At 47.3% G+C, this 24,452-nt stretch overlaps 1 protein-coding gene across 4 annotated transcripts in view; it reads left to right on the top strand.

Annotated features, from left to right (window-relative positions):
* The window catches only part of CTBP2 (C-terminal binding protein 2), a 132,406-nt gene that overhangs the window by 98,141 nt on the left and 9,813 nt on the right, over positions 1-24,452 (top strand). For all 4 annotated transcript variants that reach the window (XM_066554992.1, XM_066554993.1, XM_066554991.1 and 1 more), the window contains one exon: positions 23,587-23,741. In XM_066554992.1, the coding sequence (XP_066411089.1) occupies positions 23,587-23,741 (155 nt within the window). The remainder of the gene's footprint in view (positions 1-23,586; positions 23,742-24,452) is intronic.

Genomic DNA, 24,452 nt, shown 5'->3' with positions numbered 1-24,452 from the left:
AATAAATCTGATTTCATTTGCACATTGACCTGACAGACCATAGCATGTCCTTGGAGCCATTCCCAGCCGGTGTGTTAGTCCAGGTAAACCCTGCACTGCCCTCACTAACAAAAACATGGAGTACTGTTTTTAACTGGGATCATGACTCCCATACAAAAATACAGGTTGAAATAAGCAGGTGGGTCTTTCTCATGTCTGCTCTCCCCATGGTCACAGCATCAAGACACTAATATGCAAAATGATAAGGGGAGTAGCTGGAAAACTCACAGTGAATTTCTGAAAGCCTTTGAAAGGCTCAGAAGGACCCTCACCAACCTCTGCTGAGCACATGAGTGTGTGGATCTTAAAACCTTGGGCAGGGTGAATGGCTAAGGAACAGAATGTGCAGGAGATGTGCTGCTGACTATCTTGATATAATACTGACTGTCTTGGCCAATCTGCACATACACTTCATGGGTGGCAGGGAGTATGCTTTTAAAATACTTCTTTAAAGGCTGAAATACGCTTTTTATAATGGTTTTATCAAAAGCAATATAAAGTGTCAAACTCATTCCAGTTGCAATTCATTGACTTTAGTGCCATGGCAATAAAAATGAATTTGGCCTGTCGAAGGAGAACGTGTTGTCAGATGCACAAGTGTTGTCATCTTCAATTTACACTTTTCTTTCACCCTGTGTCTCTGGTTCTCCAGCATTGTTAGGACTTTCATATATCCAGATCATTCTCTGACTATATTTGCTGACATTTTTTTAGCCTTCTCATAAGTAGTTTCCATAGCTACAAACTTCGTGTTCACAGAGGGGAAAAAAAAATTTAAAGGTTTCTTATTATTATTGTATTAAACATTTTTTATATTTCTTCTCCTTGTCATTCTCATATCATCACACTGCAGCCCAGTTTAATGAAAATGCTGCACAACTGAATTGCCTGTTATTTTTAAAAGCAAAGTAGGTGCTGAGCTGAATCCTTGAAAAGCAGAAGACCAACATCATTAAGCCCCTGATGTAAAATAAATGTTGCAGACGTAGGACTGGTATTAGTAATGTTTATAGATGGCAAGTGGCAGGCGAGCTTTTGACTTTTACACCTAAATAAAACCTGATATTTACAGCATTCTGCTGCCTTTTGGTAAAAAAACCTAATTTTTAATCTCTTTTGTCTGCTGTTGGTAGGATTTTGTTTAAGATGAAGAGTTGCTTCTGAGAGTGGGATTCACATGGGTTGTGTGTCCAATATCTGGTTCAGCTCCTCTGGTAGGGACATGATGGAGCAGCCGTGCCCTGAGGAAGGGTTTGGGCAGAGGTGTTGGAGCAGCCATGCCCCACTCAGGGCAGCCCTGAGGAAGGGTTTGGGCAGAGGTGTTGGGCAGCAGTGCTGGAGCAGCTTTGTTCAGGGAAACAGGAGGCTCTGAGTGCCCAGTGCTGTGGCCAGGGTCTTGCCTTCTGCACCCTCAATCCAATTAGCTGCCCCAGAGCAGATGGAGCAGATTAGTGCCCAGCTCTCCTTCCTCCCCCGGTGCAGGGGGTGTCCGGCCAGCAATCGGCTTAACGTGGGTCGTGCGGCACAGCCCCTGCCCTGGCCCTCAGCAGGGAACCCCCTCAGCTCTGGGGCTGCTGCCTCTCATCCCCCAGCCTGCTGGCTCCAGTTCTTTGGCAGTTTGGAAGCCCTACCTAAACTCATTTCCCAGGCATAAATTCTTTTTTTTTTTAATTGTCTGCAGCATGGCCCCCAGGTGCGTGAGCTGTGCTCCACAATGGAACAGCCACTCCAGCAGTGGGGTTGGGAGTGAAGGATTTTGGTCCTTTCCCACCTGCAGCATTCCCTCCCAGAATCTCATCCAAAAAATCTTGTGTGGCCAAGGGAGATCACAGGCTCTTGCCTCATCTTGTAAATGAAAGCAGTGTCAGGCAAGGAGAGGCTGGGAGAAGTGACACCACAGGGCTCTTCCTGCAGTTCCCAAAAGCATCACTGTCCCTGGGAAAAGGGTGGTTTAGGCTCTGCAACCTGAGACATGAGCAGCTTGTCACAATAAGAAGGAAACCAGCAGGGCTTATCTGCTGGTGGAGATCCTTGGTAAATACTGGTGTGAAGAGCCAAGATGGCATTCTCATGTTTTATTTATGTATGGAGATATGTATAGATATTAAAATGGGGAGAAAAAAAATCTCAAAAATATAATCAGTGTCTCAGTCATTATCCATTTGGATCAGTGCTTCTGCAGTCTTCATTATTTGCCAGAAGTGTCTTGTTTTGGTTATCAAGCAATTTATTATTTCCTAGCTGGCAAGCAGACAGGCAGACAGGACTTTGTTTAGACAGCAAACACAGTGAAGAGAAATAATTTAGGATATACTTTCCATCTAAAAAGTCAGAAAAAGAGGATCAGAACTGAGATGTCATGGAAACATTTGGCATGTATTTCCCAGATGTGAAGGTGGTATCTCCAGGTGGGTTCCCTCCACCCAGGGAGCATCAGGAGGAGTAGGGGGTGGGATGCAGGAACCTGGCAATACCCACCTGACTCCCCTGCTGGTCTTCTTAACCTTAACACGTTTCCTGACACTTGTGCTAAACACTGCAAATCCCTGAGCTGCCTCCTACACATTCCCTTACTGGCCCTATAGATTATCAGCCTTTTCTTAGGATGGCACAGTCTCTTATTGAATTCTCTCACTGTTACCTGCAGAGGGAAAATACCCAGGAATGGAGATGTCACAGACATTTGTTTTGTTCTCTGCCATCTTCTGAGTGTTTTGTTAGAAAGGTTTAAATGAATATTGAAAAAGTACAGTAGTTCATGCAGGTGCATGTATTTTGTTTTGTCAATGCAAGGAATCTTGATTAATATTGTGAAGGATAAAAGAGAGGATTCAGTGTGGACAGCAGAGAGCTTCTCAGTATCTAGACCATCCTGCTGGGACACTGAAATAATCAAGAATGCTTAAATGTCACTTTAGTTATCCCACCTGGCCAGCAGTTCCTGTAATCTCTCTTATTTGAGCATCTTTGAATTCTTCCTCGTGTTGAGTAGACCTGCATAAAAGTGGGACCTGTTATCTTACCAGCTGAAACATTCGGCTTAAGAGTCTTAAATTTCCATTTCGTTCTTGTCTGCAGAGAATGTGATCTTGTTTCATCTGCAGTCAGGGCTAAAAGGTCCCAAAACCAGGATTACCAATAACTAATAACATCATGGCAGTGCCAAACAACCTGTCATGTTCTGCAGTGGAAGTTTTCCCCTTGGAGCTCATCTTTATTCAGCAGGGAAGGTGCTTTCTGTACTTGCTGCTCACCCTAAAAGCCCAGGCTCCCTTGGAGCAGCGTGGCATCTCCCATACCATGCTCTGGCCAGAGGGAGAGCCAGGGGATCATCTCCCTGCTGTGAGATAAGCAAGATACAGAGGTACATCCCATGGACCAGCAGCCCCACGCTCTGGCTCATCAGTTCTTTTTCACTCCAGTTTTCTGTTCCTGAAGCTTGCATGAAAAATGCCAACAAAGTGATTATTTGTAATTTTTGTACAATATCTTTCCGGAGGAGCAGTTTCCAAAGCGGGGCAGTGAGTCAAGTTCACTTGAAAAATTGTGATTTTGTCATTCATTTCAATAGGAGAAGGATTTTTACTCTCTCCTGCAAAAGGAGCCAGCTCTACATCACTGACTTTTATTGCATTTCTTAAAATTAGATCTACAAACCCAATGGTTTCTTAAGCAGGAGAAGCTGTAGGTTTCATGCATTGGAAGCCTGTGCATTATTAAAAATAATAGGGTAAATTTGTCAAATGGATAATGAGTAGGTTTCTTCCTCTATTTTTCAGTGTTTTAATGAGTGCAGGAAATGTTTGCTATTTATTTGCTTTCAGGTTTTACCAAGGAGCTCTGGAGATAATTGTCAAATTTCCAAGTGTGTATCAATATTTCATGAAGCTCTGTTTTCCCTCTGTACATTCACAAGTTGAGTCATTAGCACTGGGACTGATATTAACAGGCTGAAGCAAGGCATGAAAAGGAATTCCACCAAACTCTTGCAAGTTTGAGGATTTCTGAAACAAAATTCTAGTCAGGTCTTCTGGGTAAAATAAATATAGGTGATGTTGCATGGTTTCAAATGTTAAATTTGTCAGAGAATTTCGTGTTTGATCTTGGTTTCTGTGGTTTGTGGACCTGATCCAGAGAACACCAAGGCTTTGTGTGTGTGTTCTATGTGTTCTGTGTGTGTGTTCTGTGTGTTTGGCCTCATGCCCAGCACTTACCACAAATTGGGGTGTACCTTACAGAGATAGGATATCCATCCACGTCATCCTTCGGAAAAAAGCAAATTCCACCTTTCCTACCACCAGCAAATTAAATTGTGTTGAATTATTAAAGCTCAAATTGCTTTTGGATGTGTTACCAGTCATCACTGATGCTGGCTATTTTGTTTGCTGCTGGCTATTCAGTTTTGGGTTATTTTTGTGTGGCCTTTGAGGTGCAGTACTGGCTGTGTGTTAACCACTGTTGTTCTGCTTTGGCCATTTGCCATTTATAAGAGGCTACATTTTGTATGTTGAATGTTTGTTTTTTCTTAATTTCTGACATTTTTTATGTAAAACCATCATATCCCTGTTCTCATTCTGATTAGGCAGCTTACCCCAGTTTTGGTTTGTTCAGCCTAAAACTCTGGTGTCAGGCTGGCTTTTGCTCCTATTCATCATCTAACCCAACTAGCTCAGTGCAATGCTCTCAAGAAAAAAAAAAAACAAACTCAGGAAATGAAAATTATTCATAGATATGGACCCATTGTGCTTTGCTGTAGAGAGGGTGCAAAATTAATTGATAAATTATTGTGGCTTTTCAGCCATTCTAAATGGTTGCCATAAGTGCTTCACCAGGCACAGCTGAGTGGTAGCAAAAAGTGAGACTTCAAACTTGATTGATCTACACAAAGTCTGGAGCATTGATGTGGAACTCTGAAAGTGTGCAGAGAGCTGGAAGGTGGATGGAAGGAGTACCCAGGGCCTCTGAAACACAAAAGTGCTTCAGAGTTGGAAGTGATTAAAGCAGAAAGGGACCAGTGGTGCTACCCTGGAGAGGGGTTCTGTGGGAAGGGCAAAGCTGGATGTTTGACAGAGGGGTTTGAAGATCCTTGGAGCTAGCAGATGTCAGAACTGGCCTGTCTGTCAGTATTTTGGGATAATTTTAGGATTTGTGACACTGTGGGCCACAGTAAAGCAAAGGAGGTCACTTGTGAACACAAACAGCAGTGTTAATCATGGTGGCAGTTCAGGAGGAGAAAGAGAAATGGCAATCATGTAATATTGACACAACAGGAGTGTGTGGAGATAATGAAATTGGTCACAGCTCAATATGACAAAGTTCCAGACTGTAAACAGAAATATTTGTCAGAGGGGAGACAGTGCTCAGGGTGAAAAACAGGTGCTTTGCTGAGTAAAAATCACCTTGTAAAGGATTTGCAGCTGTGGGGGTTTGTAAGGGAAATCCAGGGCAGACCCTGCTTTGTCCTTCTAGGAGGAAGTTTGCAAAGTTGGTGGTAAATACATCTTGTAACTTGTGCTTAGCTCTGAAACTGAGCTTTGCTCTGAGCTGGACTCAAGAAGACCAGAGTTAGCAATGCAATTCCCACCCAGCTTTTGGTGGTTTTGGTTTGATCATTGATCTCCTATGCCAGGTGCCAAGAGGACAGGATTCCTCCATGTGATGCTGCCTGGGAGAACCTGGCCTTACTCTGGACCATTTCCTTTACTTCCACTCTGGGAAGTTCTTAGGTACACTGGCTTAATATGTCTCTTACCTATTTGTTTAATGTGTTCATAAGGCACTTGGAGCCCCACTGCTCTTTGAAGAAGCACATACTGAGGGATGCTGGAAAACCCAGGCTGCACACAGTGCTGAGAGTAGGCAGGGCTGGAAACTGCCCCACTGAGTCAAGGGGAGCAGCTTTCCTCCAGCACAAACACCTCTGGAGAAGTGGGAGGGGAAGGAAGAAGGTAGGGGAGGAGAACAAAGAGGAGAATACTGGAATCAGCAACAGTAATCCAACCAAAATACTGCAGCAGGACAGAGGGTGCCCTAAAGGTAGCCAGTTTCTAGGAAAGTATTCCATGCTTGGGAAGAATGGTGCTGGTAACAGTCACAAAATGTTTGTGATCCAAGTTTTTGGTACACTTCCCCTCTCAAGCTGGCACGGTTACATGCTTTGTTTGTTTGCCTCCAGCTCCTACCCTTTGTGGAGTTAGAAATACTCTGATTCAAGTCCATCCAAATACAGCAGTGCCATGCTTGGTAAGTGGGTCATGAGCCCTTGGGGTCTGAGCAAAGAGTTTTAATCAGAATTTGGCAAACGAGCAAGTAAAAATTCTTTTCTAAAAACCTCTCAATTCCAAGATTTCGCTTTAAGATTCATTTTCTTGTTAACACTGTGTGACCTGTGCTTTGATGCTTTGCATTAAGCCACATGGAGCTCCTGGGTGTCAGTGTAAGGCAATTATGGAGTTCTCCTGGAGTGATATCCAGTCTCCTGTCAAGTTTGGGATGACTCTTTTTCATTTCCTGCCTGGAAGTGCACAGCGAGGGTGTGCTGAGGCTTCCTTTTGGAGCCATACTCAGAAAACTCATCCTTACTGCAGCCATTGCTCTGTGGTCACCTCTCTGCAGCTCCTCAGCCTTCCTCACATCTGACACTCATGTTTTGTTTCATTCTGTGGCTGGTTTGGAGCAGGAAAACCCAAACCCCCCACGCTCACTTGAGCCAGAGTCCTGTGCTGAGGAGAGGCATCAGCATGGTGGTTTCCTGCTGCAGCCAAGGAGTCTTTTCTTCTCCCTTTGCCTTCCCAGTCTCCCCAGATGCTGCCTCTTCCCCGGGAGCTGCTTTGGCACCAGGCATTGGAATTTCCATTGAGGGATGTTCAGTTGTCTCAGCACCACAGGTATCAGCTTCTTTCTGATCACAGGTGTCAGGTGCACAGGTCAGATTGACAGATCACATGTGACCAGCACGGGGAAAAGCTGCAGTTTCTCTACCTGTGGCTTTCTTCCCTTTTCTGTGCAGTCTTTCTGTCCCTGATTTGAGAGACACACACACTCTGAAATGTCTATTCTTAGAGAGTTTGTTGTGCTTTGTCTGCTGTTTAAAAAAGCTACACAGCCTTCCTGGTTATTTTTTTCCATCACCAAGCAGGGCAGAGGCTGAGGAGACCACCCAGCACTGCTGCTGTGCTGACAGGGATTCTCAGATGCTGTTGAGGATGGGCTGCCTGATGCTCTCAGAACGTGCCAGTCCTCTCATGGACCACGCTGGGTGGTTGCAGCCCACCCTGTGAAATGCAGAGCCACAGTGGGGATGTCCAGGGGATAGAGTGACAGCTCGTCACAACTAGACAGCAGTTCTGTATTTGACATCTTGAGGTCAAAAACTGTCAGTTCTTTATTTTTTACAGTGTCTTAAATCGCCTGGAGAGTGTTTTGAGCCGTGTCAAAATGAATTAATTAAGACCAAGTGATAATCACAAGCCTGTGTTGGTCTGATTCAAGCAGGACTGTGCTTGATTTTCAGCCTAATAAATACAAATGGTTTTGGAGGATCTGGGGGGCTGATAGAGCCCGTTTGTGTTTCCTCCAGAGCTACATGTGCTACAGTTTTTACTTGCTCTTTGCCTTGGCAGTCTGTAGCATTGTTTTCCTCCTCCTTAGGACCACAGCCAATTTTCTAATTAAGGAAATCACTCTGCAGCCATTGTCGCTGTTCATTTGAGTTCTTTGTCCATACCAAAGTTTCCAGGTCCCCAAAAGATTTGAAGTCACTCCTTACTACAGCTGGAGGAGGTCAGAAGTTGTGGCTCAGGGCAGGCTCCTCCCCTTAACTCTGTAAGAACCAGGCATCAAGCGCCTCATGGGCAGCACGTTCACTTCATAAGAGCTTCAAATCCACCTCTGACTACGACAAATTCTGCTGGGGTTATTTTTCTATTGGATTCATATATAAAAACATAGTTACAAGAAATAAATATCACTTTGTGCTGGGCTTTACTGCTTACTGGGCTTTGAGCCTAAAAGGATTTAAAAGTCATCATGCTCCAAGGGAAAGTTGTAGTGAGAAGGAGGATGTGGAGGGTTGCTCCAGCCAGCTGTTGTGATTTGGGAAAAGGCTTGTCCTGACTGATGGAAAGGAGAGTGGGACAGACAGAGAGGCAGCCAGGGCTGACAGCCACGCCCAGTGGGATTAGGACCAAATTAGAAAATTGGCTTGCAGGGGTTTATCATTTCCTTTATATTGTGACATTAATAAATGCAAATCTTTATCTTCTAGTTGTTATCCTCCCTTGTATCTTTTGTTAATGAGCATTGTCTCCTGTTCAGGCTGTGCTGATAACTGGATGGAGAGGATTCATGTGCCCACATCCCTGTGTGTTCTTGTGCTGTGCAAAACTACCTGGGGGTGTGAGGAGAGGATTTGGGCACTTCTCAGTGTCTGTGTGCCAGCTCCTCCTGTCAGCCTGGAGTTGGACAAGGGTCCTGGAGACAATGCCACGTTAATGCAGCACAGTTCAGTGCTTTTGGTATTTCACAGTGCAGCACAATAACTTCTTTTCTCATTTTGTTTGTGAAGTGCATCAAATTCAGAACATATGCACCATGTCAGGGCTGCTCTTTCCAGTGAGCCCAGAGAAAATGCTCAGATCTGGCCTGGTTGGTAACTCAGAGGGAACTGCTGAACTGAAAGATGCTGGGTTTAGGTTAAATACTGGGGAGAAATTCATTACTGTGAGGATGGTGAGGAAGTTGTGGCTGCTCCATCCTTGTAAGTGTTCAAAGCCAGGCTGGACAAGGCTTGGAGCTAGAGGAAGGTGTCCCTCGGGGTGTTGGAGCTGGATGAGCAATCAAGTCCCTTCCAGTCCAAGCCATTTTGTGATTCTGTGGCTCCTGCACAACTTGGCTTCACAGTGGAGGCCACGGTGGCCTGGTGCTCAGCTGGGGTTGGGCTCTCCATCCCAGTCAGTGTGCTTTCCATCCCAGATAGGTCCCTTATGGAAGGGAGCTCTCTACTAGCCAAAATAAAGACACTCAGCAATCTGCCAGAGCCGATTAAAGCTTGTAGTCTGTTACAGGCAGAAAGAAATACAGTTTGGGGTAGAGGATACAAAATACATTTGCAAGGCATCTGAACCTGATGCTGAGACATTCTTTCTCTCAATGTTGTTGTTGCCAATAGCTTCTCTGTGCTCAGACCAAAAGTATTTAGGGTGGAACATTTGCTCCCTACTTTCTAGCAAGCCTGGTCACAGGAATGAAGAGTGGATTCTTTTAGTGGCTGCAGCTGGTTTGAATGATCCCCACACTGAACCCATTGAGTCCAGGCACTCCTCATGTGAATCTCAAGGAAGCAGCAACTGGGATTTTGTTTTTGTGCCTGACAGGGGCAGAAACAGCAGAACAGGCACAAGTTGATTGCTTGAAATCAGGCAGAGGAGGGTGAGATGTGTTGCTGCCTGGGTGTCTGTGCTGCATCCTCACCCACAGCTCCTGCAGGGCCCCAGAGAGGACAGCATGGCTGCACTTGGTGCTGATCCATCCTGTTCATTCTGTGAGAGCTGGAAGAGGAGTTCTTCAAGGATTGTGGCCCCTACATTACATACAAAACAAAAAAGAAGTCATGAAACCCTTCAATGTCAGTTGGCAAGACCTTGAGCAAGGCTCTGAGATGGAGCTGGACCTCTCTCAAAGTCTGCTGCTTCTGAGGAGCAGCAAAATAGCTTATTTTGGTAAACTCAGGGAGTCATTTCCACACCCTGTGTCAAATCTAAGTCTCTTTTTATGGGGGATCTCTCTGTTGGTTTTTAAAGTGAAGTGAAGTCAGTTTTGATTAGGTATTGGGAAGAAATTGTTCCCTGTGAGGGTGGGCAGGCCCTGGCACAGGTGCCCAGAGCAGATCCACTGCCCCTGGATCCCTGGCAGTGCCCAAGGCCAGGTTGGGGCTTGGAGCCCCTGGGACAGTGGAAGATGGACTTTAAGGGGATGGACCTTCCAACCTAAACCATTCTAGAATCCTGATTTTACGTTGAGAGCAACTTCTAGTAAGTTTCTGCACAAGAATCCCCTTCCTTTTTCCTTCCGAAGGATGAGGGCTTCGGGCAGACAAATGTTACCTGATTGCAGAGAGGACAGCAGGTCAAGGAAGGTGACTCATGTTGGGCTGAGAATCAGGGAGAGATGTGGGAAAACCCTTGCTAAAAGTAATGCTACCAAATAGAAAGAGGTTTGATGGTAATTAAAAGGCCAGCACTGTATTCCTAAGTATGCTTGGGAAAGTCAGCTGGCCACGTGCTCTGGGGTTTTTTCACAATACTGGGTTTTTCTTTGTATTACCAAAGGTATTAATTAGAGGAATAGATTACACTGAGTGCTGTACAATTATCTCTTGGGTATTTGTGGAATGAACGGTGCAAACTGTGTGAAACTGTAAAATGCTCATTTGGCTGGGTGTCTTGATGAGCACCATGTCTTACTTCCCCTCTTTGCCACGTCTCCTGAACCTGTTGATTACAGCCAGCAGGGTGGTTGTGTGTCAGTGGCAGCCTTGGGGGGGCTTTGGGTCCCCCTCACACAGAGGCACAATGCAGGATTGTTGTTGCTGCAGGAGCCTCTTGTTTCAAGATCACGGGAGTTTTCTCAACACACTCAGTTTGATTTGGTTTGTTTTGTAATCTGTATGATCTAATCAAGTGTATAAACTTCTAGACAGGGGTGGGATGCATCAGAATCCTTCTTTGCCAACTGCCTTCTGCTGAAAGGCAGGAAATTTTGTCAACTTTTTGAAATTTCAGTGCAAGACCCCTTTCCCTACCTTCCCCAATCTTATTCCCAACAAAGAAATTAAACCTGATCAGTTCATTTTGCCATACCTCACTGTGGTGGGTTCATGGCACAGTTTTAAGACTGAATAAATTAATTGAGACTCACCATACGGTGAATAACTACAGCTCTTGGGTTGATAGGTGATGGGTTTTATTGAATCAATAAAATATAGAAAATGGTTGGAGGAAAAGAGCTTACTGCAGTGATATTGTTCAGTGTGATTTACAGTTTTATAACTGTAGGCAAATGTGAAATATTTTTCACTGTCTTGGGTATACATTATTAGATAAACCTATATCCTGTGCTTACCTGCATCAGCACTGTGATAGTGAAGAGACATAAAAATGAAGACATTTTCAGCCCATTAGAGTTAACGTGGTTTCAAGAGCAGTCAGTTTCTCTACAGTTTGGATTTTATTTGTCTCTCAGTGCGCTGAGGATGCCTGCAGGAAATGCCTCCCAGCAGCTGTGGGAGCTGCACTGTAGCAATCCTTGGCATGCACAAGAAAATCAGCCCCCTTAAATATGAATGTTGTCGGCCAAAACACCAGCTCATGAAAAACAGAGAGAAAATACTGATCTGTGCAGGAATTCTTTGTGGAGCATCCTGATCTGTCTCCTTTGACTCTTGATGCGTTGCTGAGGTTACCCCCATGAGAAAAGCCATGGGGGCAAGGGCAGGGCTGCTTCAGGAGGTCCTTAAAGCCCCTTTCTGTGCCTAGAGGAGCGTGGTGGGCTTTGAGGGCTCCTGGGCCACAGCCTGGAGCTGGGACAAACTTCCCAAGGGAGTGGGAGGGCAGGAGACACCCCTGGAGCTCCAGGAGGGTGGTGGTCAGCCCCAAGTGCTTGGGGAGAGGTGGGTGTTGAGCTGCTGTAGCACAGGAGTAGCTCATCATTCTTTGGAATTGAAAAATAAGAATGTGCCAGTGAGTTATCTGGATTAATGAAGATGAAATGTGCTGTATAAATCCATCAGGAGCGTGATCGTGCCGTTATCCCTTGGGCTACTCTGGCTCACAAGGAGAAAAGGTTGATTTGTGTTTGTAGATGATTTTGCTTGCTCTGCCAATGCTCATTTTTGTTTTAGTATGAAAGCCAGGGAGTGTGTGTTTCTTTTGCTCAAAGATGGAGCAGATTAGCAAAGATTTTTCTAGATTATCATCGTTTAAATAGCTCTGGTTTAAGACAAATGTTTCAACTACAATGACTTATTAGTGATGCTATTTTAAACACTGATGATAAATTAGGGAGGTTATAAGCTCTATTACTCAAGGATCTGTGCAATATTTGGACATTGAGCATGGTTTTCCATAAACCAGAAGGCAGTGATGTGCAGCTGACCGGGCTGAGAGCCCTGTGGCTGGGCTGGGAGAGGAGGAGATGGAGCAGCTTCAGGGGCAGGATTTACAAAATGGTGAGAGTTTAACCTTGCTTTGACTCCAGCCCACCCTGGGTGCAGAGGAAAGCCCTTGGTGGGGTGAGCATCACTTGTGCTGCCACAGGGAAGGTCACAGGGTGAAGGGGCACTTCGGTGTCACAACGTTGGTGACGGTTTCCAGTCAGCATTGCCCAAGTTCCCCCATTTTAATTTAAGATGTGAAATGTGTGGCTGGGGATTATCACTAATCCACAGAACGTTTTAGGGTCAGGGAGAAGGAAAAATGTTTGGTATGTTCTCAGCCATTGCCAGTGCATGCAGATCCCAGGACAGCCTGGCTGGCAGATCTGGAGGGGTTTGCTTCAACCTCCCAAACTTTGGGAACACTGAGAAGGTGAGGTGGGGTGGCAGAAGCACCTCAGCTTCCTCCTGGGTCCTTACTCCTTACTGTACCAAGAGAAATCACATCCCAGATGCCATTTGAGAATTTTTGGGAGAGTTTTGGCCGGTTCCAGCCCTTTTGGGTCCTCAGGCTCTTGTCCAGAGCTGCAGCCCATGTTTTGCAGCCAAGCAGGAATGCTAGTGGCCAGGAAAAGGCTGATAAAGAGGGAAAGTAGTGAATGGGAAAGTTAATCATTGAACTTTTTGTTATCTTTATTCAGCTTGGAAAACTGAAGCTTTCCAGGGGGAGATAATATCCTTTATTAGAGCAACTTCTGTAGTTAGGAAAAACCCCACGTGCTTCTGGGATCACATGCTTTTCCTCAGATCTCCACAACTGCACATTGCATTAAAAATAAAATAAATTTAATTTTCAACAGGTTCAGCAGATATTTGAAAGAACTGAATTTGAAAGCAACTTACAAAACAAAAAATCTCTTTTGGTTTAATTTGATTTGAACATTTCAAGAAAGATTTAATAGCCCTGAATTACAAAAGACTTTTTTTTCTGGCTTGAATTTTACTCATAGGAACATGACATCTGTGTACCAAAGGGCAGTGGTGGAGTCCCCAGCCCTGGGGGGGTTTAAGAGCCATGTGGATGTGGCACTTGGGGACATGGATTAGTGGTGGCCTTGGCAGTTCTGGGAAATGTTGGACTCGATGATTTTCAGGGTCTTTTCTAACCTAATTGACTCCATGATTCAATGAAATTCTAGAAAATTTCTGCATTTAACCTCATTTTGTGCAAAATCTCCATACCCTTGGTAACACTCTCATTTCTTCCTGAAATGGCCACAAGGCCCTTGGCACCTTGAGGGTGCCCCCAGCACAGGAGTTATTGATGAGGGGGGCTCTGCAAAGTCAGAAGGGTGAGTTTCATATACAGAGTTCCCTGCTCTGAATAGCACTTCTTTGTCCTCAGTCTAAAAAACTGATTAAATGATAATATTCTAAGATGCCTGAGTTTGTAAATAATCAGTGTATTGTTATTAATTAAGGTAATTTCTCTGTTGCAAGAGATAAGACATTATTACTAATGAGCTTTCCAGCGAGAGGTTTTGTGTGCTCACCCTGACCTCATGAAATCTCCAGCCTACAATTCAGTTTTGTGTTGTTTTCTTTTTTTCATTTTTGAGTGGGTTTTTGGTTTGGTTTTTTTTTTTGTTTTGTTTTTTTTTTAATTTTTGATAGCCTTCTACATCATCCAGCAGACCAATTTAAAATTCCCTCAATCCAGCTTAGTCTCAGCTGCATTAATGCATGGCTCGAGGGCACAGATAGCTAAAAAGGGCTGTATTGTGTGGCATCTCTAAAATCTTTTTTTCTGAGAAGTTGGATAAAGAGATTGAGGTTTCTCGGGGGGGTTGGGATGTTTTTTTTTTCCCCAGCTGAGTGAGCAGCCTTGCAGGTAGCTCAGAGAGGAGATGTCAGGCCAGGAGATGCTGCTGGACCCTGTGTCACCCCATTCCTGTTAAACTGTCCAGCAGAAAATGCTGCTCTGGGAAGGTGGCTGCAAGCACAGTGTGGGATCCTTCATCATTTTTCTGATGGATCTCGGGAGGCAGCTTTACAGCAATATTGAAAATAATCAAATATATTAGTTAGGGAACATGGGAGTGAAGCAGGAGTGATTTTCTCTTCAATATTTTTTTCTAGGGTATCACACTTAGAGCTCTGTCTTCTTCATGCTTGGGAAGTCCTGCCTGAGGTGCAACCAGAGATTTTCAATATTAGTTGAACCAGAAAATCCTGGAGTTCATGGAATCACTGAATGGTTTGGGCTGGAAGGGACCTTTAAAAAGATCATTTCGTCAATCCCCTGCCATGAGCAGGACACCTTCAGCCAGGCCAGGTGGCTCTGAGCCCCACAAGGTGATCAGGCTCCCCCTTACCCTGTTGCTTGGGGGATACAAAGGACAGCAGCTGGGGTTTGGTGGTCACTGCTGAGCCCCAGCTTTGTTTGCTCTGTTTTTATGGTTCTGGGCTGCTTTAAGTGTCAACAGGAATGTAAAGTGTGCCCTGTTTGTTTTTTAAAGTGCAACCATGATAAAATCCTGTGATAGACCCATAAAGCTTTTGTTGTGAAAATAAATCAACTTTAACAGCAAGTAGGTTGTAGTTAAGTGCTTTTGAATGTTGGTATTTAGGGGGTTTTCCTCACTTGGTTGTAATCCGGTGCTGCAGGGAAGTGAGGGTGTTTATCTCAGGGAAATGAGTGGGATTTGCAGCCATTCAGCACCTCCCAGGGTTATTCCATACTTCACCATCCTTTCTGCACTTGGAGGAGCTGCTCTCAAACCCCTCAAAGAGAGGAGAGCACAGAGGAGCTGTGGGTGCAGGCTGGGATGGGGAAAAAAATGGGGAAAAAAAAGCGAAGCAAGAAACTGGGACAGAAAAAAGCAGGAGCAGTGGGAACATGGCAATACTTGGCCTTCCTGGCCGTGCTGAGGGCTCCTCCACTGGCTCTTTGCCATGGAACAGGGGTGGGGATGTGAGACAGGAGAAAGTTGCCAAAGGTCCGGTGGCCTCAGCTGCAGCATTCCCCTTGTGGCTGAGCCCTGGCTCTGGGGGTGACCTTGCAGCAGGGTCACTGAACACACGGTTCCAGCTGGCCCTGTGCTCTTGGCCAGAGCCCAGCAGCTATTTTGGGAGGGCTTAGAAGGGACAAGGCCTTGGCAGGACCTGTGGCTTTGCAGTGAGCTCTGGGCTCTCCCTGCAGGGGCCAGCAGGCATCATGGAGCAAGCTGTGGAGGAGCACACAGGGCCCAGGGACAGCCTCTGTGCCCATGGTGGGGCTCACAGGGCCCAGGGACAGCCTCTGTGCCCATGGTGGGGCTCACAGGGCCCAGGGACAGCCCAGGGACAGCCTCTGTGCCCATGGTGGGGCTCACAGGGCACAGGGACAGCCTCTGTGCCCATGGCGGGGCTCACAGGGCCCAGGGACAGCCTCTGTGCCCATGGCGGGGCTCACAGGGCCCAGGGACAGCCTCTGTGCCCATGGTGGGGCTCACAGGGCCCAGGGACAGCCCAGGGACAGCCTCTGTGCCCATGGTGGGGCTCACAGGGCACAGGGACAGCCTCTGTGCCCATGGCGGGGCTCACAGGGCCCAGGGACAGCCTCTGTGCCCATGGCGGGGCTCACAGGGCCCAGGGACAGCCTCTGTGCCCATGGCGGGGCTCACAGGGCCCAGGGACAGCCTCTGTGCCCATGGTGGGGCTCACAGGGCCCAGGGACAGCCCAGGGACAGCCTCTGTGCCCCTGGGAGCACACAGGGCTCAGGGACAGCCTCTGTGCCCCTGGTGTGGCTCACAGGGCTCAGGGACAGCCCAGGGACAGTCCATGTGCCCCTGGGAGCACACAGGGCCCAGGGACAGCCTCTGTGCCCATGGTGGGGCTCACAGGGCACAGGGACAGCCTCTGTGCCCCTGGCTGCCTGGCACTGCACTCCCTGCTCATGGTTTTTAACCCTTTGAGCAAAGTGCTGGAGATGTGCAGGTGGATTTGAAGGGTGGTAGTCAACCCTTGAAGGGTGGCACTCATCCCTTGAAGGGTTTGCACTCATCCCTTGAAGGGTGGCACTCATCTCTTGAGGGGTTTCATTCATCCCTTGAAGGGTTTGCACTCATCCCTTGAGGGGTTTGCACTCTTCCCTTGAAGAGTTGGAGTCATCCCTTGAAGGGTTGGAGTCATCCCTTGCCCCAGGTGCTCCCTGGCCCATCCACAGCAGTGCAGCAGGAGCTGAGGCAGCTGCAGCTGTTCTTAGCACTCTGGGTTTGGCCAGAAATTGCTTTGGGGAGGCTCCTAAAGTCAAGCTGGGCTCCCACTGAAGGGTCCCCCTTTGCCCTTATGGAAAAAGTGTGTGGTAAAGCCTGGGCTGGATCCTTGGGGGGTTGTTGTCCCTTCTGGCTGTAAATGAGTGACTTGAGATGACAACAGCTACAGGTGGACATGGAAGTGAGGATTTATCTTCCAAAAGGCTCTCCAGGCTTCCACCCCAGCATATGTTGGGGTGGGAGCCTGGAGATGTTGTCCCTGGTGCATCCTTCCATCCTTCCATCCTTCTCTCCAGAGACAGAAACTCCTACCATGCTGTCTCAAGCCTCTTCTGGGATCTAAACCTCCAGCAGATCTCAGGAATTCCAGCAGCAAAACAGAGATGCTCAGAGGAAGCCCTGTTGCTTAAAAGATCAAGAGCACTTTCTGTCCAGCATAGTAGGAAGGACTGATGTCAGTGGTTAGCAGCATCATTTAATTCCTACAACTAGCTCTCAGTATTGCCTTTTCTTTGTTTTCCACTCAGAATCTCTCATTATCAATGTGCAAATACAAGTTCCATAGGTGCTGCTGGCACACAGACAGCTGGTGGGATTGAATCCTTTCCACTTCCCAAAACTGGATCCAAGTGCTTGCTTTAATACTTCACATTTTCTTTATTTTGAGGGAATTTCTGGTCTAAACCATAGGGCTGTCAGTGGTCAGTCTGTGCTGAAGGCAGGTTTGCACCCCTCAGTGCTGGTGTGTTGTGGACAGCCTGGCTGCTGCCCTGGTGGGGGTCTCAGGCAGCAGAATTCAGGCTGTCCCCATGCCAGGGCTGTCACTGCAAGTCGACAGACTCATCTTTAGTTAGCCTTGATTTCAGTAGCTCATATTCCAAAATGTCTTTACAGCCTCTGAATCCCTCGGGGCAATGTGAAGTTTGAGCAGCCTCCTGCCCAGATGGCCGATATCAGCAGCTCTCCCCTGGCAACAGCATCCTTCTCCTTGGGTTTATTTATTTTATCTTTTCAATCAAAAAACTAAAAATCCAACCAAAAACCAAAACAATGAAAGCTGTTCGTTTCCTGGAGCAGCTCATTGGTTTTTTTACTGCTGTAGTTTGTTTCTGTTTGGATGGAAGGGAGAAAGGTAAATGGATAAAGAGGACAGGGAGGGACCCAGAGGAGAGCTGGAATGGGATGTTGTCCCTGGTGCATCATTCCATATGGCTGGAATGTGTGGCTCAGAGGTGAACATCCCACCCTTGAACAATAAAGGATCTATCCTGCAGCTGAAGTGCAGCACAGGAGGGAGTGCTGGATAATATCAGGAAAGCTGCCCACTGAGCACCAGGAGTACAATTTGTTCCCCACACTGGGCTTAGTAATGGAGCATACTCAAAGAGAATTTATTGGGGTTTTTTGCTACTTTCTCCATGGCTTTTTTTATAATATAAGCTGCAAAGCTCAGCCCTGGGCAGTGGAACAGTTTGAGGGTCCGTACGGTGTCTGAATCATAACCACCAAACAAACACTAACTTGAGCTTTTCTCCTCTTTCTCCCATCCCTCTCTTACAAAAAAAACCCCAAAAAACCCAAAAAAACCAAACCAAAAACAAAACAAAAACCCCCACAAAAAACGAAAACAAAAGAAAAAAGAAACCCCAAAGAAAAAGAATACAGAAATCGGAGCTGCTCTGAGCAAGCAGTTTCTCTCCCAGGTGCTTCTTTTAGCTTTCTTGGTAGCATCCCTCCCTCCCCACCCCATATGGCCTCTCCCATCTGCTCTGCCTCTCCCATGCCCTGGCAGCTCCCACGGCCTCCCTGGATTTGCCATCCCCTCTATCCATGCCCTGCTCACACATTCTCCTCCTCTCAGGGTCTCTGCATGGCCCTTGGGCCAGCACATCCCTCAGGCACCCCTTGTCTCCCATCCCCTTGTGTGACCATTAGGAGTTTGATGTTGGACCCTGTTTAGCTCCTCTTGAAGTCCCTCCTTGGTGTTTGGTGTTCACAGACACGGATTTACCAACCTGGCAATGTGGGAATAACCCAAATACCCACATTTTGATATACAGCAGAGGCCATGCACTACTCTTCTATTATTCTCTCATTGCATTAACATCAGTTCATGTCCTTGCAGCTGTATGTGCAGAGCTTCTAGGAACTTCAAGTGTTTTAGCAATGGTTTATGCTCAAGAGAAAGCTGTACCTAAATCCCCTTGTCCTGTAGTCAGAGACTGGATTTTAGGGAGACTGACAGGTCTTTTGATGTCAGTGTTACTGTCAGTACCAGGTAATGAACCTTTGTTCTCCTTATTCCTGCCCCTCCTCCAGTTCTAGGACTGCCCTGGGGGTCCCAAAGCTCCTGCAGGGTGGGAAGGACCCATCTGCAGCGGGCTGTGTGTGCTCAGGATGATGCTGCTGGAACCAGCAGGATGGTGATGAAATGGGGGCACAGTAACACTGTAGAGAGGCAGTGCTGATGGTGTGGAAAAGGACTGAGGTGCAGATATTTTTGTTATTTCTTGGACGGGGATTGTCTGTAGCTGATGGTGCCGCTGGCAGTGGCAACTGGAAAGAGGGAAAAACAACTGCTCCAACAACTGCTCCAAGCCATGCTCTGGAGATGGGGCACTGCACAGGGACAGCCTGCCCTCATTCTCAGTGCACAGCAGCAGTGTCCCACATACTCCTGACAGAGTGGGGGATTGGGATGACAATTATAAAGTCATAAAATATCCTGAGTTGGAAGGGACCCAGAGGGATCATTGAGTCCAGCTCCTGTCCCTGCACAGACACCCCAGCAATCCCACCCTGGGCATCCCTGGAAGTGCTGTCCAAACTCCTGGAGCTCTGGCAGCCTCAGGGCTGTCACCATTCCCTGGGGAGCCTGGGCACCCTCTGGGGGAAGAACCTTTCCTGATATCCAACCTAAGTGCCCCTCACAACACTCCAGCCATTCCCTCAAACAATGACGTGGGGATGCTTTTACCTGTTTGGGACAAACTGGGCAGGACCAGGAGATGGACATGTCCAAGAAGATGTGAATCCTGCCAGCAGTCGAGTGTCATTTCTGATGCTGAAAACTCGGTTGATTCACACATCAAGAAAGAATTGGGCCCTTGGTTTCTGGGTGCAGCTGAGATCAATCAGCACAGCCCTTGCTTTCCTCAGTGCTCTGTGTTTGTTTTCGAGGTGCTGCTGCTCAAGGCTATCAGCCTTTTTCTGGAGCCACGCTCTGCATGGAAAGAAAGGCATGTTTCATTTTTAAGTTGGGGAAAAAAAAAAAAAAAAAGCCACGCACACAAAAAAACCCCAAACAAACATAAAACGCAGTGTGGCACAGATTAAATCCATTTGAGACAACTCGAAAAAAAACCCCGTCATATGTGCAAGTCAATAGGAGGAGGGGAGTGGAAGGGGGAAAAGCAACTGTGACATATACAAACCCTTTAGTGTGCATAGCATAAGATTTTTTGGCTGGCACTCACATGATTTTATTCAAGGGCTGGGAAAGAACTATGATTAGTTAAAAGCTTCGGCAAAGTCTGGAGGGAGTGCTCTGAAGAGTTGGGAGCCGCGCAGAGGTGACTGAAACTCCTCTCGCAATTTCAGACCATTCTTCTGGGGCTCAGGACAAAAGCCTTTTCTTTTCCCTGCGTGTTCAAAGAGACATTTGTCTTGAGATGTTGCAGCTGTGGGCCGCGGGATCGCTTGTTTGAAGATACCCCCTCGTAGACGAAAGGAGAGGCAACGCACTGAGAAGTGGTAGTATTTTATCGTGTGTGGGTCCCCCCTTCCTCCTCCCTCCCTACTCCTCCACTGCCATGTGTGGTTTTTAATAAGAAGAAGAATGTGGAGGCAACATTTTCCAGGCAAGGGGAAATTTCCTGTTTTCTTTTCTGTTTGTTTAATAAAGTGTGTAGTTGACTGTAAAACTGTAGCTACTTGGTTGTGAGCGGGTAATTCAGGCGAGTGTCAGGATCGCTTCTTGATGCACTTTTATATACTACAGGGGCACCATGTTTAAAGCCTTTTTTTCTGTTTTCCTTTTTTTTTTTTTAATTTTAATGCTGCATGGCGCAGGCAACTGAGATTAATAAGAATTAGGCAAATGGCTTCTGCTTTTGTTTCGGTGAGATAGTACCAGCCGTCTTGCGGTCACACAAAGGCTGCCATTTAGCAGGGAGCACTCCCTAATTCTCTTGGCAGGGGTGCCATTGGGATCGGATACAAGTGGGTGGCAAAGGGGAGGAGCAGCAGGAAAGGACAAGCAGGCTTTGTGTATTAAAAATGAAACAAAAGCACTTTATACGCGGGGCTGCGTGCAACAAGCGGCGCTGCCTGTGAGCCGGGGGGGAGTTTGAGTTCTCTGTGGCTGAAAAACCTTGCTTTTTTTGCCTCTTCTTTTTTTTCTTTTTCTTTTTTTTTTTTTCCCCCCAGTAAACCATTCCTCCTCTCCCTCTTTCTTACCAAGCTCTCCCCACACTGCTGGCCAGGCTCCGCAGGCTGCTGAAAACGCCTTAAAAAAACCAAAACGTATTGAACAATACTTGCCCCAACTTTGCAGGAACAGCTGGGGGGATTCTCAGCAAAAATCAGCTTCAGATGGCGTGGGAGGCACCAAAATTGGGAGGCACCAAAATTGGGAGGCACCGAAACTGGGAGGCAGAGCTGATCCCACCCCAGCCCCAAGGAGAGCTGGTACCCAGCTCCACAGGGGTGGTGATGCTCGTGGTTTACACGGCGTTGTACCCTCGGTTTGGCAGAGTGAAAGGGTTAATGGCTGCGATGTTTTAGCACAATTTCGGGAGGAGTGGCTGCTGTTTAATTACTTTCTGATCCCTGGCATACCTCGTTCTCAATGAAGCAGTCGCCTGCAGAACAAACATGCTGTATGAGCCGGGTGGTTTGGTTTTGCCAGCCCAAATGTGTTGGTTTGGATGTGTTTGTGCAGAGGTGGGAACTAGGATGGTTCCTGGATGCAGGGTGGTGGAAAGGCAGTGGGAGAGGTGGGCAAGGGAAACAGAGCAGGGTTTAAGCTACAAACCTGCCCATGGTTTTCATTTAAACGTAATTTCCATACATTATGCACTTCATCCTGTACTGAGTTGCTTCAGAACTTTCCTTGTCGCGCTGAAATAAATTTCATTCTTGAGGTAGGAGAAACAAGAGCAGTTCCTGTGAGTACCTCACGGGTTCCAGCCACATTCATCCTCAGTGACTGCACTTGAGTGTGTGGGCAAGGGTGACGTGCCTAAGAAGCCTGTGTCATCATGCACAATTACATCCCTAATCCCAAGCAAAGACACAGATGCTGCTTCAAAAAAAAAAAAAAGGAAGAAAAAAAAGCTGTGTTTCGTTTGACTTTCAAAGAAGCTTATGTAAGGGCAGCATAATAAACCTGTTATTTTGGGGCTTGGATTAAATGTCAAAGTTTCAGATAACCTGTGGTTTCATCTTCCACCTGCCATGCTCACAGGAAGCCACTCAGCCTCTGTGTGCCCACTGCTCTGCCTTGAGGATGGTCCTGGTCCCTGGTGGGCACTGGGCTCCAAGCTGGGCACAGGGCTGATGGCCACTGGGACAGCCACAGCCACCTTGGCCCTGCACCAGATTCCTTTTAGTTTGCAGTTGTGGTGTGAGGCTGGCAGGTGATGCTCTAAGCCTTGGAGATCATACACATTAGAAAGCATTTAAGTCAGTGTTATAATTCACTTGCTTGTTAACCTGAGAAAATAATCTAGCTGGGGTGCAGTGCTGCCCAGAGGGATTGTGTAAGCGCTCGGAGATTTGGCCATGTTTTTATTCTTGCTTATCTGCTTATCACAAGCTTCTTTCCCTTATCCAGATCGTCTTGGCACTCTACCCTGCCTACTGACACACTTGCACTCCCATCTGGATGAAATGCAGGCAAACATAATGGATTACTTCCACTAATGGAGACCTAGTGGGGAAGGGGGAGGGAAGGACAGGTTCCAAAAGCGCCCACCTGTAATGCTGAAAACCTTCAGTCGGGTCTGCTGGGTTAGTTGGTTCTTCATTTCTTTAAGCACATTCAGTAGAAAAGGAATGGAAAGCCACTAAACCCACTCCATTTAACCTGCCTGTTTCCATGGAGTTATTTTTTCCCATGTAAAATGAGTGTAGCTGTGTGAGTGTGGCAGCAGTGCAGGGTCCCTCCCTGGGACCATGCTCTTGGTGCCCACAGGTCTGGGGTTCATCACTGTGGCCAGCACTGCCCATGTCTGTAACACCCACATCAGCTGGGGGAGATTCTCCCACAAAATACCCCAAAACAGCCCCTGGAGTTCCCTCAGCCAAGCCCTGGGCTTGTTCCCCTGCGCAGCACAACCACTGCATTTGAAGGCCAGAGAGGTGTTGGCTGGTAGCCCTGGCAGGTTCTTGTGCAGATGTGGGGTTTGGTAAGGAGAGGCTCTGCTGGGGCTGCTTCTGTGAGGGTTTGGGGACTCAAACCCAGACCCTCCAGCTCCAGCCACCTCATGGTGCAGCAGAAATAAAGGATCACATTGTACCCTGAGCACCTGGTCCCCTCACCTGTGCTCTGCCCAGAAACTGCCTGGGCAGCTGAGAAAGGTACCTGAGATATTTCATAGTGTCCTAATATAATAAACACCTTTACTGAAAGGGAGGTGTAGAGATTTCTAAGTAACTTGTCCCAAAATGAACCAGTTAATCTCCAACAGAGCAATAAATAGGATATAAAATTCAGCCTTCTGTGGCCCTTGGTGATCAATTCCTTCCTCATCTCAGAGGAGAATGTTGGGTTTACAAAGATGAACTTTGCTGTTCCCATGAAGCCTTTGGTAGCTGGTAATACATCAGAGTATAACGTTCTGTGCTAAAGAGCTCTTCAGTGTCCTGCTCTTCTGTGATTTTCCAATAATCCTATTTTTTGAGTGATTCTCTCTGGACTTGTTTTTCTGAGGTGATGATCAGAATGGTAAAGCCATTCCCTAACAAACCAGGGGCAAACCCACAGCTGCGTTCCCAGGGAGTGCTCCCGTCCCTTGGCCAGGCTTCAGCCCCTGCTGCTGTCACCCCTGCCCCTGCTGTGTCACCAGGATGTCACCAGGTCCCCTGCAGTCCCTGGCAGTGCCCCTGCTGAGGTTGGAACGCCTCTGTGCCCGCAGGTATCCGCCCGCAGATCATGAACGGCCCCATGCACCCGCGGCCCCTGGTGGCACTGCTGGACGGCAGGGACTGCACCGTGGAGATGCCCATCCTCAAGGACCTGGCCACCGTGGCCTTCTGTGACGCACAATCAACTCAGGAGATCCACGAGAAGGTACTGGGACAGCTGGGGTGGGCTGGGGGCACCGGGGGCTGGGCTCTTCCATGTCTGTGAAGCACCTTCCAGGGCCTGAAGGGGCTCCAGGAGAGCTGCAGAGGGAATGGGACAAGGGATGGAGAGACAGCACACAGGGAATGGCTCCCACTGCCAGAGGGCAGGGCCGGATGGGATATTGGGAATTAGGAATTGTTCCCTGGCAGGGTGGGCAGGCCCTGGCACAGGGTGCCCAGAGAAAAGCTGTTGCTTCCCCTACATCCCTGGAAGTGCCCAAGGCCAGGTTGGACAGGGATAGTAGAAGGTGTCCTTGCCCATAGCAAGGGTTTGGAAAAATGAGCTCTCTTCCAACCCAAACCAGTCTGTGATTGTTTGATTTTTGAGCACAAAGTGTACAAAGCTGCACTTTGAGTCAATCAGCAGATAACATCAACAGAAGCCACTGCAGATTAAAATTCATTCAGGCTGTTTCAGGAGCCACATGTTATTTTGGAAATAAAAAAGTCTCGTTATCTCTTTGCATCAGGTTTTTCACATCAATGTTATTAACGTTTCTCATGTTTTTTGAAGCCTGTGGTGCTGCTGCTGTGGCTTTGCTGACACCACCCCAGCTGCAGCTGGTGGGACTTCACAGGTGCTCGTGCACCTCCAGCAGCTCCTCCCTCTCCAGGGGGAGTGGAGGAGGTTTGGGAATCATTCAGGCAGATCCAT

This window comes from Molothrus aeneus, chromosome 8 (assembly GCF_037042795.1).
Source record: "Molothrus aeneus isolate 106 chromosome 8, BPBGC_Maene_1.0, whole genome shotgun sequence".
NCBI classification, from domain to species: Eukaryota; Metazoa; Chordata; class Aves; order Passeriformes; family Icteridae; genus Molothrus; species Molothrus aeneus.
The sequence above is the reverse complement of the archived record's forward strand: the minus strand, read 5'-3'. Positions and strand labels throughout refer to the sequence as shown.